General features: G+C 42.4%; 1 protein-coding gene across 6 annotated transcripts in view; it reads left to right on the top strand.

The window, feature by feature from the left end:
• RALB (RAS like proto-oncogene B) overlaps positions 1–8,374 on the top strand; it is a 73,565-nt gene extending 65,191 nt beyond the window's left edge. For 5 of the 6 annotated variants that reach the window (XM_055396917.2, XM_055396918.2, XM_055396922.2 and 2 more), the window contains exons 3-5: positions 21–229; positions 3,447–3,624; positions 6,712–8,374. In XM_055396917.2, the coding sequence (XP_055252892.1) occupies positions 21–229; positions 3,447–3,624; positions 6,712–6,831 (507 nt within the window). In that variant the 3' untranslated portion in view covers positions 6,832–8,374. The remainder of the gene's footprint in view (positions 1–20; positions 230–3,446; positions 3,625–6,711) is intronic. The other variant, XM_055396916.2, reaches the window with a different exon arrangement.
• The last annotated feature ends 7,718 nt before the right edge of the window (positions 8,375–16,092 follow it).

The raw sequence follows: 16,092 nt of genomic DNA, 5'->3' as shown, positions 1-16,092 counted from the left end.
CGTGTTGTCTGTTTGCTCAGTTCGTGGAGGACTACGAACCTACCAAGGCTGACAGCTACAGGAAGAAAGTGGTCCTCGATGGGGAAGAAGTGCAGATAGACATCCTGGACACGGCGGGACAGGAGGACTATGCGGCCATCCGTGACAACTACTTCCGGAGTGGGGAGGGCTTCCTACTCGTGTTCTCCATCACCGAGCACGAGTCATTCACAGCAACTGCCGAATTCAGGTGCGTCTGATGAGAAATAGCCTCCAGCAGGCCCTGTGCCTTCGGTGCTGTCTCAGCCTTGGAAGGAGTTTGGGGTTAAGCACACACCTCCAAGGTTGAGCCTTCTTACCAGGAAGAAATCTGTCTAAAGGACTTTCTGGGGATTTATGGATCTTGGCACATTATAGCTCACCGTTTGTTATACTCTCTTTGGGCTTCCTTGGTTTATAATTTCCAAATATAAATGATCTTAATGAAGGATCTATTGTCCCTAAAGAGGACAAAGTCACACAGTCAGGAACCTGTTATTTTTGTTTTCATGTAAATCCTGAGAGGCAGGGGCTGGTAAGAGTTATGATCTTTACCTCTTTTCATAATTTTGCTAAAAAGTGAACAGTTCTGCTCTACTTTGAGGTTTCTGAGACCTCTGATATCAGGAGATGGACTCCAGGGTCAGAGTGACTGCGTGCTGCTCCCATGGGGACCTGTAACCCATGTAGTGGGAAGCACCGGCTTTAGGTCACACAGAGCCAGGTCTGAGTCCCTGCCCTGTCAATCTTGTGACCCAGGGCAAGTGTACTTAGCGTTCTGTTTCTTGTCCTGAAAATCTCTTACTGATGAAATGAAACGCTGTGTTAGGCTAAATTTCCCAAGTAGAACCATCATTGTGTGGCGGCCCGCATCTTCTCACCATATGGGCACGTGGTGAGTGTTCACTGCTATCACTTATTTGAAATCGTGAAATTCATCATTATAAGGAAATAGTGAGTGTGTGGGCTCAGTGCTCCAGGGATTCTAGCAGGTTAGATCTCTGCCCCATCCCCTTGCCATCTCTTACACACCTGTGGTTTTTCATCCCCCCTCCTTGGAAGCAGACCTATCCAGGTGACTTTCGTTTTTTTTGGTTGCCAGGCATGGCTTGCAGGATATCTTAGTTCCCTGGCCAGGGACTGAACCCACAGTCCCTTGGCAATGAGAGTACCGAGTCCTAACCACTGGATGGCCAGGGGATTCTCAGATGACTTTTTATTCTAAGAACCAAATCTAGAGGGGAAAAAGAAAATAGTGATTTTTTTTTTTCCCCACTCTTTAGCAAGTTCTGGTCAGAAATGAAGGCCATCAGTCAAAGATGAAACTGAGGAAGCCAAAAATCCCCTCACGGTGTGGAAGGAGCATCACTGAGTTGGGAGGGGGGCCTTGGGGACCCTGGCAGAGCAAGGGGAAGGGAGGCAGGCAGAGCCTCACTTGTCATCTTCACGGTCTCAAATCTCCCGAGGGTGAATATCAACAGTTCTCGGCAACTAGGGTGTGTGTTGTGAGCAGCTAAATGGCTAGGATTCCCTGGGAGAAATCCTGTTAATTTGGAGCTCTTTCTGACATAGCCAGAGGTTTCCCTAAGTAGCCCCCATGGTCACAACTAGGCCTGCATCCGCACAGTCCTGTTGTGATGCCTTCTTGAGGCAGAATGGGACAGCGCACACACCACCTTGTCTCTCGCCCCATCCTGAGTCTTTGCTTTCCCGTCGGCCCCAAGACTCCCCAAGAAAGGATATGCTGACAGTAGAAGTCACCTCCAGGAGTAACAGGGCCACCATCTCCTGTCCCCGGGTCACCACGGACACCTCCTCCTGGGAGAAAGGCTTTGTTTGGAAAGAAGGGAAAGGATAAGTTGGTGCTTGCGGCTTGAACTCTGGGCAGTTAAAGAAAAGCCCTAGAGCTGCCTGGGTTCCCACGGTGCACAGGATGCAAGTTTCAAGCATCTACTTATCTTTTTTTCTTTTTCATTTTTCGTAAAGGGAGGATATTTATATTAGGAGCTTGGAATCCACACTGCTGTATGTAAATTAAACAACAAGGACCTACTGTATAGCACAGGGAACTGTATTTAATATTTTGTAATAACCTGTAAGGGAGAAGAATATGAAAAGGAATATATATACAGCTGAATCACTTGGTCATACAACTAAAAGTAACACAACATTGTAAATCAACTGTGCTTCAACAAAAAAATTTGATATCTGGTACTTAAATAGACTGTATGGAAAAAAATTTAAGTATTTTTATTATTATGAGATATCACCCTATATTATATAAAAATCAATATAGACCTCCACAAAATGTTTTTGAAGGGGTCTTTTATAGAAGTAGACATGTTCCCCCTGGATCAAAATAAGTGGAATATTTACTTTTTTTAAATATGTGTTTTTTTTTAAAATAATTTTAGAAAGCTGATTATTTTTAGTAGAGGTCAAGTCTGATGTGCTACAGGGAACAGTTCTTTTAGAGAAGATGTTTTTGAAGTACTTTTCTATAGGCCTTGGAGTATGTCATTTTCTCCCACCACTTTGTAGTAGAAAAATTGCGCACACTGAAGTAGGGTTCCTGCCTCACAGAACTAGGGGAAGGGCAGGGGCCACACATGCAGATTAGAGTCGAAGCAAGAGTTTTACAAACCATACACTGTTACTACTGGTGTTTCTTTGCTTTTCTGTAATATTCTATTTCACTGAGGTAAAAAGAATTACCAGTTGTAACTTGTTACACTGATTTCATGGTCTGCTAAGACTGTTCCCTTCTATATTCCTGTGGCTCAGACAGTAAAGAATCCACCTGCAATGCAGGAGACCTGGGTTCGATCCCTGGGTTGGAATTAAGGGAATTCCAACTGGGTTGGGAAGATCCCCTGGAGAAGGAAATGGCTACCAACTCCAGTATTCTTGATTGGAGAATCCCACGGACAGAGGAGTCTGGAGAGCAACAGTCCATGGGATCACAGAGAGTCAGACATGACTCTTTACAAGTTACCACTTGAACTTTCTATATTCTTACAAAGAAATTACTTTTTTTCTCCCAACGTAATTATTAAGCATTTTGTATATGAAGATATTTATCTGATTTTTATCCCAGAGGGTCCCAAGTTTTCCCTTTTTTGGTTTTGTTTTTGCAGAAGCATAAATTGGGGATGCTGTTGAAGTGTAAAATCCTGAGCTCCTACCCAGACATTTACTTATGGGCCCAGGAACCTGCATTTGTAATGAGCACCCCAAGTAACTCTAGTGCAGCAAACTGAAACCAGACTTGAGGACCTCCAGTTAACCCCAGGGTGGAGGGGGTGCTTCCTCAGGATGGGCTGTAAGTGGCAGCTCCCTCAGCCATGCCCACTGTCTTGCACGGGTTGGCAGAACTGGGCTCCTCATCCAGCCGTCTTAGCTGCTTTCGTCTTGATCAACCACCACAGGGAACAGATCCTCCGTGTTAAAGCTGAAGAAGATAAAATCCCACTGCTCGTCGTGGGGAACAAGTCTGACCTGGAGGAGCGGAGGCAGGTGCTAGTGGAGGAGGCCAGGGCCAAGGCCGAGGAGTGGGGCGTGCAGTACGTGGAGACCTCGGCCAAGACACGGGCCAACGTGGACAAGGTGGGTTGGCCCCTGCCTGCCATCTGCTGCTCCTGGGGGAGCTGTTCTGGGGAGGCCGGGGTGGCGGGGTGGGGAACGGATCCTAGCATCATGACGAGAAGCACAGGGGTGGTCCGACCCACATCCCGAGCCTTTGCCAGGCGCATGCCTTTGGCCAAATGGAAGCCCAGCGGGTGAGGTCATGACTGTGGAGGCCCTCTCCTTGCATACTCTGTGGCCTATATCCTCTGGGGGCAGGGCTAGCTGTGTCAGGTGGCCTCTTAGTTTTGCTCTCATTGACGGATTGGGTAGGCTTCCCTGATAGTTGGTAAAGAATCCGCCTGCAATATAGGAGACCCCGGTTCAATTCCTGGACCAGGAAGATCTGCTGGAGAAGGGATAGGCTACCCACTCCAGTATTCCTGGGCTTCCCTTGTGGCTCAGCTGATAGATAAAGAATCCGCCTGCAATGCGGGAGACCTGGGTTCGATCCCTGGGTTGAGAAGATCCCTTGGAGAAGGGAAAGGCTACCCACTCCAGTATTCTGGCCTGGAGAATTCCATGGACTTTACAATCCATGGGGTTGCAAAGAGTCGGACACGACTGAGTGACTTTCACTTTTCACCTTCCTGTCCCCCTGCAGAGCCCAGGAGTCCTGTCTTTATAACTTAGTCCTCACGTCGTAGTTTCTCCCAGGAATTGGCTCTCTAGGGAGCTCTTCTCTCTTCCTCAGCCCCTGAGGACTTTCTCATTCAAATGCCTGTCGCTAAGGAAAGGATGACCTTAACAGTGATAAATACCAACAGTCGAAAACCCACCTTCCAGTGATGCAAGGCCTTTTAAATATTGTATTTTGGGGGGCCATGCTGGGTCTTCACTGCTGTGTGGGCTTTTCTCTGGATGCAAGGAGTGGGGGCTACTCCTCATTGCAGTACATGGGCTCTAGGGTGTGTGGGCTCAATGGTTGCGGTTCCCAGGCTGCAGGGCACAGGCTCAGTTGCCCTTTGGCATATGGGATCTTCCCGGACCAGGGATCGAACCCATGTCTCCTGCACTGTTTACCACTGAGCCACAAGGGAAGCCCTTTAACACATTATTGACTAGAGACATATTACAGCAACAGGTGTTAGTTTCTACAAAGATCTGTTTGTCAATAATGTGTTTTTTGGAAAAAAAGGTTCACAGTAGTTACCCCAGAGCATCTAAAGCTGAGAATTTCTCTCTGCCATCACCCTGTTCCTTAGCTCTGATGTCATGACCTGGCTCCCATAAAACCTGCACATATCACTTTGCAGCCAAGTAGTGGACATGCATGCTCCATCTGCACAGCATCTGAATCCCCCCACTTCCTTCTCACTTCTTTGCTTCTTTCCTGAAGAACAAGAAATCTGATACCAAGCGCTGCTGTAGCCAACGATGCTGGAAGATATAGGATGTTGGTGTCAGGAGGGGTTCACTCTGGAAGCCTCTCCAACAACATAAATCTGTTTAGTTGTGTCTAGAGTGTGAAGCAGGTTCCTTCGGCAGCTCCTTTTTCTCTCTTAGCTCCTATGTTGATTCTTGTGTGTTTCCAAATCTTGCCATTTTTATCAAATAGTTTTCTAGCCATAGAATTACAACACACAGGAAATCCAGTCATATACTTCATTTTAAAAAAATCAGGATGACTGGCCGGGCATGGAAGTGTGGACGTGGGGAGCAGGGGCTGTCACAGAGTGGTTTGTCATCTCCCCTTCCTGCCCCGACCTCTGGACCTGCCAAATAGGAACCGGCAGAAACTGATGACCAGCAGGCAGCATTGTACTCACTTGTCAACAGTTCACAGGAAAGGGGATTGTTGACAAGACTGGCCAGTGAACAGCTTGATCAACATTTGATGTTGGGCATGCTCTCTTCCCCCTTCTGCCTTTTGCTGTTAGAAAATCCAGTGATATTTGAAGCTGTTCTCAGTCACTATTGGGCTTCCCTGGTAAAGAATCCACCTGCAGTGCGGGAGACCTGGGTTTGACCCCTGGGTTGGGAAGATTCCCCTGGGGAAGGACATGGCTACCCACTTTAGTCTTCTTACCTGGAGAATCCCACGTACAGAGGAGCCTGGCAGGCTACAGTCCATGGGGTTGCAAAGGGTCAGACACGACTGAGCAACTGACACTTCAGCCACTATTGGGCGGAGCTGGGGGTGTGCTCTCCTGAGAGACTGAAGGGAAGGAAGGGGTACTTAGGTTAGCCTGATCCAGTTTGGGGGATCCTTCACTGCACCCTGAGCTGATGGTGAGTGCCCTCACTCAGATAGCTTGATCTCACTTTTCCTAGGAGAGTAACAGGAGCCTGTTCTGTGCAAGTGTCCAACGGCGAGACCTACTCTCAGCCTCACACCTGCTGTCTCCGTGAGGAAATCATGAACTGTTCTCTGTAGGAGGCGTATAATCAGTGCCCGAGCACGGCTGCTGGGAGCAGAGGGCAAAAACCTCGTGATGAGTGACAGTCCGTATCTAAGTAACACACTAGCATTCACAGCAGGTCTCATCAGCTCCTGATGAAGCCCCTTTAGCTGACATCGGGCAGTGGGGGCACAGGCGAGGGGAGGAGGGGACAGGCTGCTCTTTCTGCTTCTTCCCGACCCCTGCGAATGCAAGTCTGCTGCTTGGGGCTCGTGATGAGGTTCCTGCCTTTAGGGTTCATTGTTTCAGGAGTGGGTACTCATACCTTCCTTCCGTCTCCTGGTGCTTGGGAGGTTCCGGGAAGTTTGAGGACTGTTGTCACTCTCAGTGTGTCTGTAAGTTTCACAGACTGCTGTGGCTCTGTCCGGTGATGTTTTATCCCTCATCATACTTATCTGGAGAACAGCTTTATCATTCTGCGATAAGCCACTGGATGCAAGAAGAGCATGATGCTTCTGTCCTTGTGATGTGAGCAGAGATATCTCCTTTGTAGAATCAGAAAATGCTTTTAATGTAAATTGTTCTCCTTTGCTTTACACCTTTTGTTTTTGACGGCCGGTGGTTTCTAAGAATACATTTAGCTTGATGCTTTAAAATGTAACCACATATCCTGCTTGGTCAAACTGCTTCATTACATCATGAAATGGCTTTTTCCTTCCCACCCCAGGTGTTCTTTGACCTCATGAGAGAGATCAGGACAAAGAAGATGTCAGAAAACAAAGATAAGAATGGCAAGAAAAGCAGCAAGAACAAAAAAAGTTTTAAAGAAAGATGTTGCTTACTGTGAAGGCCCAGGTGCTGGACCAAGTGTGTCGCCACTGAGGACCGAGGGCGGTTTCCTTGAGACAAGACTTCCGTTGACCCCAGCCTGTTCCTGTGCTCCCCAGCCTCCTTCACACACACTTCTGTAAATGGGGAAAAATATCTGTGAATCGTTGGCTGGCAGAAGAAATAAGTCCTTGACCCTGCCGTGGGACGGCTCCTTTGTCAGGAGGTTACAGAGATTGATCTCTCTTTTCCTTCCTAAAGTTCACCATGAATGTAGTGCAGGGGTTAGCCAAGTGTAGTTAAAAAGACTGTCCTTGTTTCTTCTTTTTTCCCCCAGTTTGATAACATTAGTATCTCCTCCTTTGAAATAAAAATGTCTTATCAGCTCCTGAGAGGCAAGGAGTGGGGTGAGACTCCCCTTACTCTTGTCAGCTCCACAGTAGTTCTCAGAAACACCCATTAGGTTCTAATGACGCTGGAAAATTCAGAGAGAAAATTTTGAGCCAGGCAGGTCAATACCAAGCTCAGAAATCCTTCTCAGTGTGCAAGTGGCATTCTTCAGAGTTAAGTTTCAGCCAGTCACTGTGCTGGCTCTTCTTCTGCAGCATCCTGATTTTTGTGAAGGAGCTTCTTTTTAATAAAGGAAGATTCAAGAGCAGTATACTTTATAATCAATGAAGATACAAGATCAATATACTTTATGAATGATAACTTTTCTAATAAGAATTTTTAAAAAATCCTTTGGCCAAATGGACTCCTCATTGCCAGTCACGAGGTTCTGCCCCTGCTCCACTACCCGTAACCAGCACACTCCATCCTGACCGTCTCCTTGCTGCAGAGGCTGAGAGGACCTTTTCTCTTGTTTTCTTTCAGTGTATCCTCAGTTCTTCTGAAGTACATGATGAGTTAAAACTGTGTTCTGAGCTCCTGAAGCCAGAGCTGTGCCACACACCTGGCTACCTCTCATACAATTGCTCAGTAAATGCTGAATTTAAAATCGGAAGAAGTGGAGCAGGATAAGAAAAGCCAGTGCCGCTTCACATCTGAGAGCTGGTTGCTGTATATAATATGGATTTGTTTCTGAGACAACCATCTAGTTAAAAAACAGATTTTTATGGATGACATATCATTCGTCTTTTGTCAGTGTTCTAAATTCAGCAGTCAGAAAGTTTTTCATCAGGAAAAGATGACTATGATAAAACTAGTACTCAGCATATTTTTCCCCATTTTTCAGAAGTGACATTTCACAAAGGTGCCAAAAGTGAATTGGGGTGGGGAGGATGGGAAACTTTGGAATTTATGGTTATTACAGAAATTTGTAGAAATTATGATCTGACTGGAAAACAACCTTGTTATCACCTCTCAAAGAATCATGGGCTTTTTTCAATAAAAAAAAAGGCAGAAATTCAGCCTTTTTCAGAATTGCAGCCTTTTTATTTTATCCTTTTGTCATACATGTGAAATATAAGTATTAAAGAAATTGACCATAAAGTATTCATTATTGTTCTTATTAGATGTTCTGCAAACTTTATTTCAAATTATTATTTTGAATTGTGCTGTGGGAAATAAATTTTTTGATATAAACAGTAATTTTAACTAAATCTTTCCTTTAGGAGAGGTGACTCTTACTAAAATTTAAAAAAGTTGAAGGTAATCACATTGTTGAATTTTTTGAAACCATCTTTTTCTTTTCATCATAGTTTATCACCTTTTGATATCAGTTCCAGTCGAGAGTAGACAGATTTGGAACATGTGCAAATTAATTAAGTGTGGTATGAATTTTGCATCCTATGGAAATTATTCTTGGTGTATGCCAATAGTATATTTGTGAAATTATGTTTAATGGAACAGCAATCAGAAATGGATCTTCCCAACACAATAATTTATATAGATGAGATTCGCATAGAAAAATAAGTAATGTTATTTATAAAATTGAAACATAGTACCTTGCTAAATGATTAGATACTGTATTCATAGCCTAACATCGTTTTTCTGAAATCTTTCTTCTAGACATATCTGAGCACCTGCTTGGTGTCAGGCTCTGTCTCAGGTGCTGAGATACTAAGGTCTTCCTTCTAGAAATATCTGAGCATCTACTTGGTGTCAGGCTCTGTCCCAGGTGCTGAGATACTGGGTTGAACAAGATAGTCCAGAGCTTGATTCTCCTGGAGCTTATGCTTTAGTGAGGAAAGAGACACATAAGTGAAACTATCATAGCTCTGATGACCATAAAACTGGGTAAAAGGAAATGTTTCTGGGCCATAGAGCTGATTTCAGTTGAGATGGTCAACAAGTTTGTGCAATGTCACTACATTCATTAAGAGACCCGAATGAGCCACTTAAGCTCCGAGGCTTGGGTGCAGCTGGTCCAGAGGTCATAAGGTACTCAGGAAAAGGCCCCGAAGACCAGGAGATGGCCACAGTGTGATGAGTGCCAGAGTAGCAGAAAAAGGTGTAACAGGCTATAGTTCCATAAAGTGATGTGGAGGAAAAATACCCACATATCAATTTCTTACAAGTGTCCTAGTTCATCAGATATCATATACCACTGATTTTAAGATATCACCATAATCTATGTACCACTAAGAAAAAGCCTGCCAATTGTGTGAATCCATCCTGATTTCAATAACATGAATACATGGGGGAAAAAGGATGCTTTAGATTAGGTGAAAAGGATTTGTAAATTTACATTGAGATATAAAATTTACCTCTATTGGTCTAAACACAGTATTATAATACCATAGAAGCTTAACCATGGATAAGTATTAACAGTGGGAAAGTACCCAAAGTTGAGGTGGGACCCAGAACAGCACCAACAACAGTATACCTTGTGAGCCTGCACACATGTGAAAGGTGACACACACAGCACACCTGCAGGTGAACAGCTCCAGTGGAGGAATGCTCAGTGGCTCCTCTCCCAGTGGGAGTTCTCCAATCCCACTTACTTCCCATCACAGCTCAGAAACCAGTCTGGGGGCTTCTACTGCAACAACTAGAGAGTAGAAGCTGGAGAAGGAAATGGCAACCCACTCCAGTGTTCTTGCCTGGAGAATCCCAGGGATGGGGGAGCCTGGTGGGCTTCCATCTATGGGGTCACACAGAGTCGGACACGACTGAAGTGACTTAGCAGCAGCAGCAGAGAGAAGTAGATCCTGCCACTGACAGGGCTATATGACAACCACAGAGCAAAGAGAAGGCCCTGCTAACCACAAGTGTCATACCTTCTAAGAGGAGGCAGGCATTCACACTAAAACCAGCCCTGGTGCCAAAAATACTAAACCCACACAAGCTACACAGGCACTCTCCTGCATATAAATACCCTTCCAAGACCATGGTAGGTAACTGCTTCTCCTAAACTTATGTAGTAAGAGAAATGTAAGTAAAATGGAGTAGAGGAAACACTCCTAGTTAAAAGATCAAGAAAACTTGCCTGAAAAAACAAACAATAAAACATCTCTTCAGGCTATCAGACACTGAGTTCAAAAAAGAGGTAATGAAAATACTGAAGGGATTAATCAATAGAAATGCATATTATTGTAAAAAAAAAAAAAAGAACTAGAAACTACAAGGGGGAGTTACTGAAATGAAATGAAAACTGAGCTAAAGGCTATGAATAGCAGATTGAATTATGCAGAAGGAATAAGTGATCTGAAAGAATAATGGAAATTACCCAATCATAACAGTAGACAGAAAGCCAAATCTTAAAAAATTAAGAGACCTATGTGCCAATATATGTGTATTACAGATTCCAGAAGGAGAAAAAAAAATGTTTTTAAAGAAATGGCTGAAAACTTCGCAAACCTAAAGAAGGAAACAGATATCCGGGTATAGAAAGCACTGTGTCCGTGCTCATTTGCTCAGTTGTGTCCAGCTGTTTGTGACCCCATTGACTGTAGTCTGCAGGCTCCTCTGTCAATGGAATTCTCCAGACAAGAATACTGGAGTGAGTTGCCATTCTCTCCTCCAGGGCATCTTCCCAACGCAGGGATTGAACCTGCAAAGCACAGAGGGACCAAAACAAGATGAACCCAAACATACCCATGCCAAAACAGATAATAATTAAAGAGGATTCTAAAGGCAGCAAAAGAAAAACAGTTAATTACCAGGAAGTGCCCATAAGGCTGTCAGCTGATTTCTATACAGAAATGTTGCAGGCAAAGAGGGAATTGCAAAATATATTCAAAGTCTTGAAACAGAAAAATGTGCAGCCTAGGATACTCTACCCAGCACGGTTATCATTTAGAAGAAGAGATAAAGAACTTCTCAGAAGGCAAAAACTCAAAAGAATACAGCAATATTAAAATATTCCTAAAGGAAATACCAGAAGGTTTTTTTAAATAGAAAAGATGCAAGAAGCTATAGGAAAGAGGAACTCACAATTAAAAAATAAATCATTTAAATAAGCCAGTATACAGATTGAAAGGAAAAAATCAGAATTCTAGTGAAAGCAATGATAAACACAATGAATAGTAAAACGATAAACATGAAGATGTAAGGGAAGACATCAAATCATAAGATGTGGAGGAGAGTAAGAAAATTTGTAGATTTTAAAAAAGAATGTGTTTTAGTCTATACGACTATCAATCTAAATCAAGTGGATATAGGAAGGAGTTAACACGGTTGAAAGACAGCATAACCACAAATGAAAAACATAATCGACTCATAAACACCAAGAATACAAACATAAAAAAAAATCAACAAACATAACATCAAACCACAAAAGGAAGAAAGAAGGAACAAAGAAGAAATATAGAATCAACCGGAAAACAAGGTTGAAATGGCAGTAAACAATGTATTTATCAATAATTACCTTAAATGTCAATGGATTAAATGCACCAATCAAGAGACACACAGTGGCAGACTGGATAATAAGAGTCTACAGTATGCTGCCTACAAGTGATTCGCTTCAGGGCAAAAGACACCCAGACTGAAAGTGAGGGGATGGAAAAAGGATATCTCATGCAAAGGGAAATGACAAGAAAGCAGTGTCACACACTCATATCAGACAAAACAGACTAACACAAATGCCGTACAGAAGGAAACTACATAATGATAAAAAGTCAATGCAAGAAGGGGATATTATGCGTGTCAATATATACGCACCCAATATAGGAGCACCCAAAGACATAAAACAAGTGCTAACAGACATAAAGGAAGAAACTGACGGGAATAAAATAACAAGAGACTTGTACACACCACTCACACCAGTGGAGAGGTCCTCTTGACAGAATATCAATAAGGCCACAGAGATCCAAAATGATACACTAGAACAGTTAGATTTTTTACATTTTTCAGGACATTACATCCAAAAGAAAAATATATACTTTTCAAGTGCACATGGGAAATTCTCTAGAATTGACTTCATACTAAGGCACAATATAGAAATTAATTCAAGTATACTTTCTGACCACAATAGGGAAACTATAAATCAACCTCAGAAAAAGAAATGATTACAGGAGACTAAACATGCTACTAGGAAAACCAGTGCGTTGATGAGAAAATCAAAGAGGAAATTAAAAATACCTTGAGACAATGAAAACAACCATGCAAAATCTATGGGAGGCAACAAAAGCAGTTCTTATAGGGAAGTTTATAGCCAAATAAGCCCTCTCTAAGAAACAAGAAAAATCTCAACCTTACCTCCCACCTAAAAGAATTAGAAAAAGGAGAACAAACAGAACTTAAAGTTAGCAGAAGGAAGGAAATAACCAAGATCAGAGGGGAAATGAATAGAGATTTTGAAAACAGAAGAAAAAATTCAATAAAACAACCAAGAGCTGGTTCTTTGACAGGGTGAACAAAATAGACAAACCTCTGGCCAGGTTCACCAAGAAGAAAAGAGAGAGAACCCAAGTAAACAAAATAAGAAGTGAAAAATGAGTAATACCAACAGATAATGTAAATATACAAAAAAATAAGAGAATAATATGAACAACTAAATGCCAACAAATGTGACAACCTAGAAGAAATGGACAAGTTTCTAGAAACAGCCCACCTAAATTGAATCAAGAAATAGATAATTTGAACAGACTGATCACTAGAAGTGAAATAGAATCTGTAACTACAAATAAAAAGGCAACATAAAACCAACTCTTTACAAACAAAAGTCCAGGACAAGATGGCTTCATAGGTGAATTCTACTAAACATATAGAGAATAATTTATACTGATCCTTCTCAAACTCTTCCAAAAGACTGAAGAGGAAGGAATACTCCCAAAGACCTTCTATGAAGCCACCATCACCCTCAGTACCCAAACCAAAGATACCAGCAAAAAAGAAAATTACAGGCCATATACTATCTTTCGTTTATATAGATGCAAAAATTCTTAATGTTAGCAAATTCAACAATGCATTGAAAAGACCATACACCATGACCAAGTAGGATTCATCTCAGGATCATAAGGATGGTTCAACATATGCAAATCAGTGTGATACACCACATCAACAAAAGACAAAAACCACACAGTCATCTCAATACATGCAGAAGCAGCACTGGACAAAATTCAACATCCATTCATGATAAAAACTCTAACCAAAGTGGGAATAGAGGGACTATATCTCAACATAATAAAAGCCAGCTATGACAAACCCACAGTCAATATAATTTGGTGAAAAGCCTTCCCAATAAAATCTGGAATATGACAAGGATGTCCACTCTCATCACATTTCTTCAATGTATTACTGGAAGTTCTAGGCACAAAGAAAAGAAATAAAAGGTATCCAAATTGGAAAAGAAGATGTAAAACTGTCATTGTATGCAGATGACATGATACTATATTTAGAAAACACTAAAGGAACAAGAGATCAAACTGCCAACACCTGTCTGATCATTGAAAAAGCATGGGAGTTCCAGAAAAACATCTACTTCTGCTTTATTGACTATGCCAAAGCCTCTGTATGGATCACAACAAACTATGGAAAATTCTTAAAGAGATGGGAATACCTGACCACCTGACCTGCCTCCTGAGAAATCTGTATGCAGGTCAAGAAGCAACAGTTAGAACTGGACAAGGAACAATGGACTGGTTCCAAACTGGGAAAGGAGTACGTCAAGGCTGTGTATTGTCACCCTGTTTATTTAACTTATATGCAGAGTACATCATGTGGAATGCCAGGCTAGATGAAGCACAAGCTGGAATCAAGATTGCCGGGAGAAATATCAATAACCTCAGATAAGCAGATGATACCACCATTATGGCAGAAAGTGAAGAACTAAAGAGCCTCTTGATGAAAGTGAAAGAGGAGAGTGAAAAAGTTGGCTTAAAACTCAACATTCAGAAAACTAAGATCATGGCATCTGGTCCCATCACTTCATGGCAAATAGATGGGGAAACAATGAAAACAGTGAGAGACTCTATTTCTTTGGGCTCCAAAATCACTGCAGATGGTGACTGCAGCCATGAAATTAAAAGACGCTTGCTCCTTGGAAGAAAAGCTATGACTAACCTAGACAGCATATTCAAAAGCAGAGACATTACTTTGCCAACAAAGGTTCATCTAGTCAAGGCTATGGTTTTTCCAATAGTCATGTATAGCTGTAAGAGTTGGACTATAAAGGAAGCTGAGTGCCAAAGAATTGATGCTTTTGAACTGTGGTGTTGGAGAAGACTCTTGAGAGTAGCTTGGACTGCAAGGAGATCCAACAAGTCCATCCTAAAGGAAATCAGTTCTGAATATTCATTGGAAGGACTGATGCTGAAACTGAAACTCCCAATACTTTGGCCACCTGATGTGAAGAACTGACTCACTAGAAAAAACCCTGATGCTGGGAAAGATTGAAGGCAAGAGAAGGGGATGACAGAGGATGAGATGGTTGGATGGCATCACCAACTCGATGGACATGAGTTTGAGCAAGCTCTGGGAGTTGGTGATGGACAGGGAGGCCTGGCATGCTGTGCTGCAGTCCATGGGGTCACAAAGAGTTGGACACGACTGAGCGACTGAACTGAACTGAATGCGTCCAGTGGGTAACAGCCATAAAAGGGGAAATCAACAGTAACACAATAATAGTGGGGGACTTTAACATCCCACTTACGCCAATGGACAGATCATCCAGACAGAAAATTAATCAGGAAGTACAAGCTTTACATGACACATTAGACCAGACAGTTCTAATTGATATTTAGAGGATATTGGGGGCGGGAGGAGAAGGGGACAACAGAGAATGAGATGGCTGGATGGCATCACCGACTCGATGGACATGAGTTTGAGTGAACCCCGGGAGTTGGTGATGGACAGGGAGGCCTGGCGTGCTGTGATTCATGGGGTTGCAGAGAGTCGGACACGACTGAGCGACTGAACTGAACTCTTTCTTCTCAAGTACACATGAAACATTCTCCAAGATAGATAACATCTTGGGTCGCAAATCAAGCCTTGGTAAATTTAAGAAAACTGACATTGTATCAAGCATCTTTTCTGACCACAACACTATGAGATTAGAAATCAATTACAGGAAGAAGCCTGTGAAAGTCACAAACATATGGTGCCTAAACAATATGCTACTAATAACCAAGAGGGGAAGACTTCCCTCGTGGTCTAATGGTTAAAAATCCATCTTCCAATGCAGGGGACACGGATTTGATCTGTGTTCAGGTAACTAAGATCCCACATACTGTGAAGCAACTAAGCCTGCACACTGCAGTAAGAGCCCATGCGCTGCAACTACTGAGCCCACATGCTCTAGAGCTCATGCTCCACAACTGTAGAACGCCAGCACATCACAACAAAGAGTCTACACACTGCAGTGAAGACCCACCATAGACATAAATAAATAACCAAGAGATCACGGAAGAAATCAAAGAGGAAGTAAAAGAATACATAGAAATGACAACAAAAACACAACAGAAAACCTATGGGATACAGTAAACGCAGTTCTAAGAGGGACGTTTACAGCAATACAATCCTACCACAAGAAACAAGAAAAATCTCAAATAAACAACCTAACCTTACACCTCAAGCAACTAGAGAAAGAAGAACAAACAAAACCTAAAATTAATAAAAGGAAAGAAATCATAAATGTCAGAGTAGAAGTAAATAAAACAGAAAAGAAGATTGCAAAGATCAATGAAACTGAAAGCTGGTTCTTTGAGAAGATAAAATTGATAAACCTTTAGCCAGATTCATCAAGAAAAATGGGAGAGGATTTAGATCAATAAAATTAGAAAAGAGAAATTATAACTGACACCAAAGAAATACTATTGGATTATAGGAGACTACCACAAGCAACTACATGTCAACAACATGGACAACCTGGAAGAAATGGACAAATTCTTAGAAAAGT

The sequence above is a fragment of the Moschus berezovskii genome, chromosome 2 (assembly GCF_049115385.1).
Source record: "Moschus berezovskii isolate FMDL1 chromosome 2, NW_MosBer_1.0, whole genome shotgun sequence".
NCBI lineage: Eukaryota > Metazoa > Chordata > Mammalia > Artiodactyla > Moschidae > Moschus > Moschus berezovskii.
Note: the sequence above shows the minus strand (reverse complement) of the source record. Positions and strands in the feature narration are given on the sequence as shown.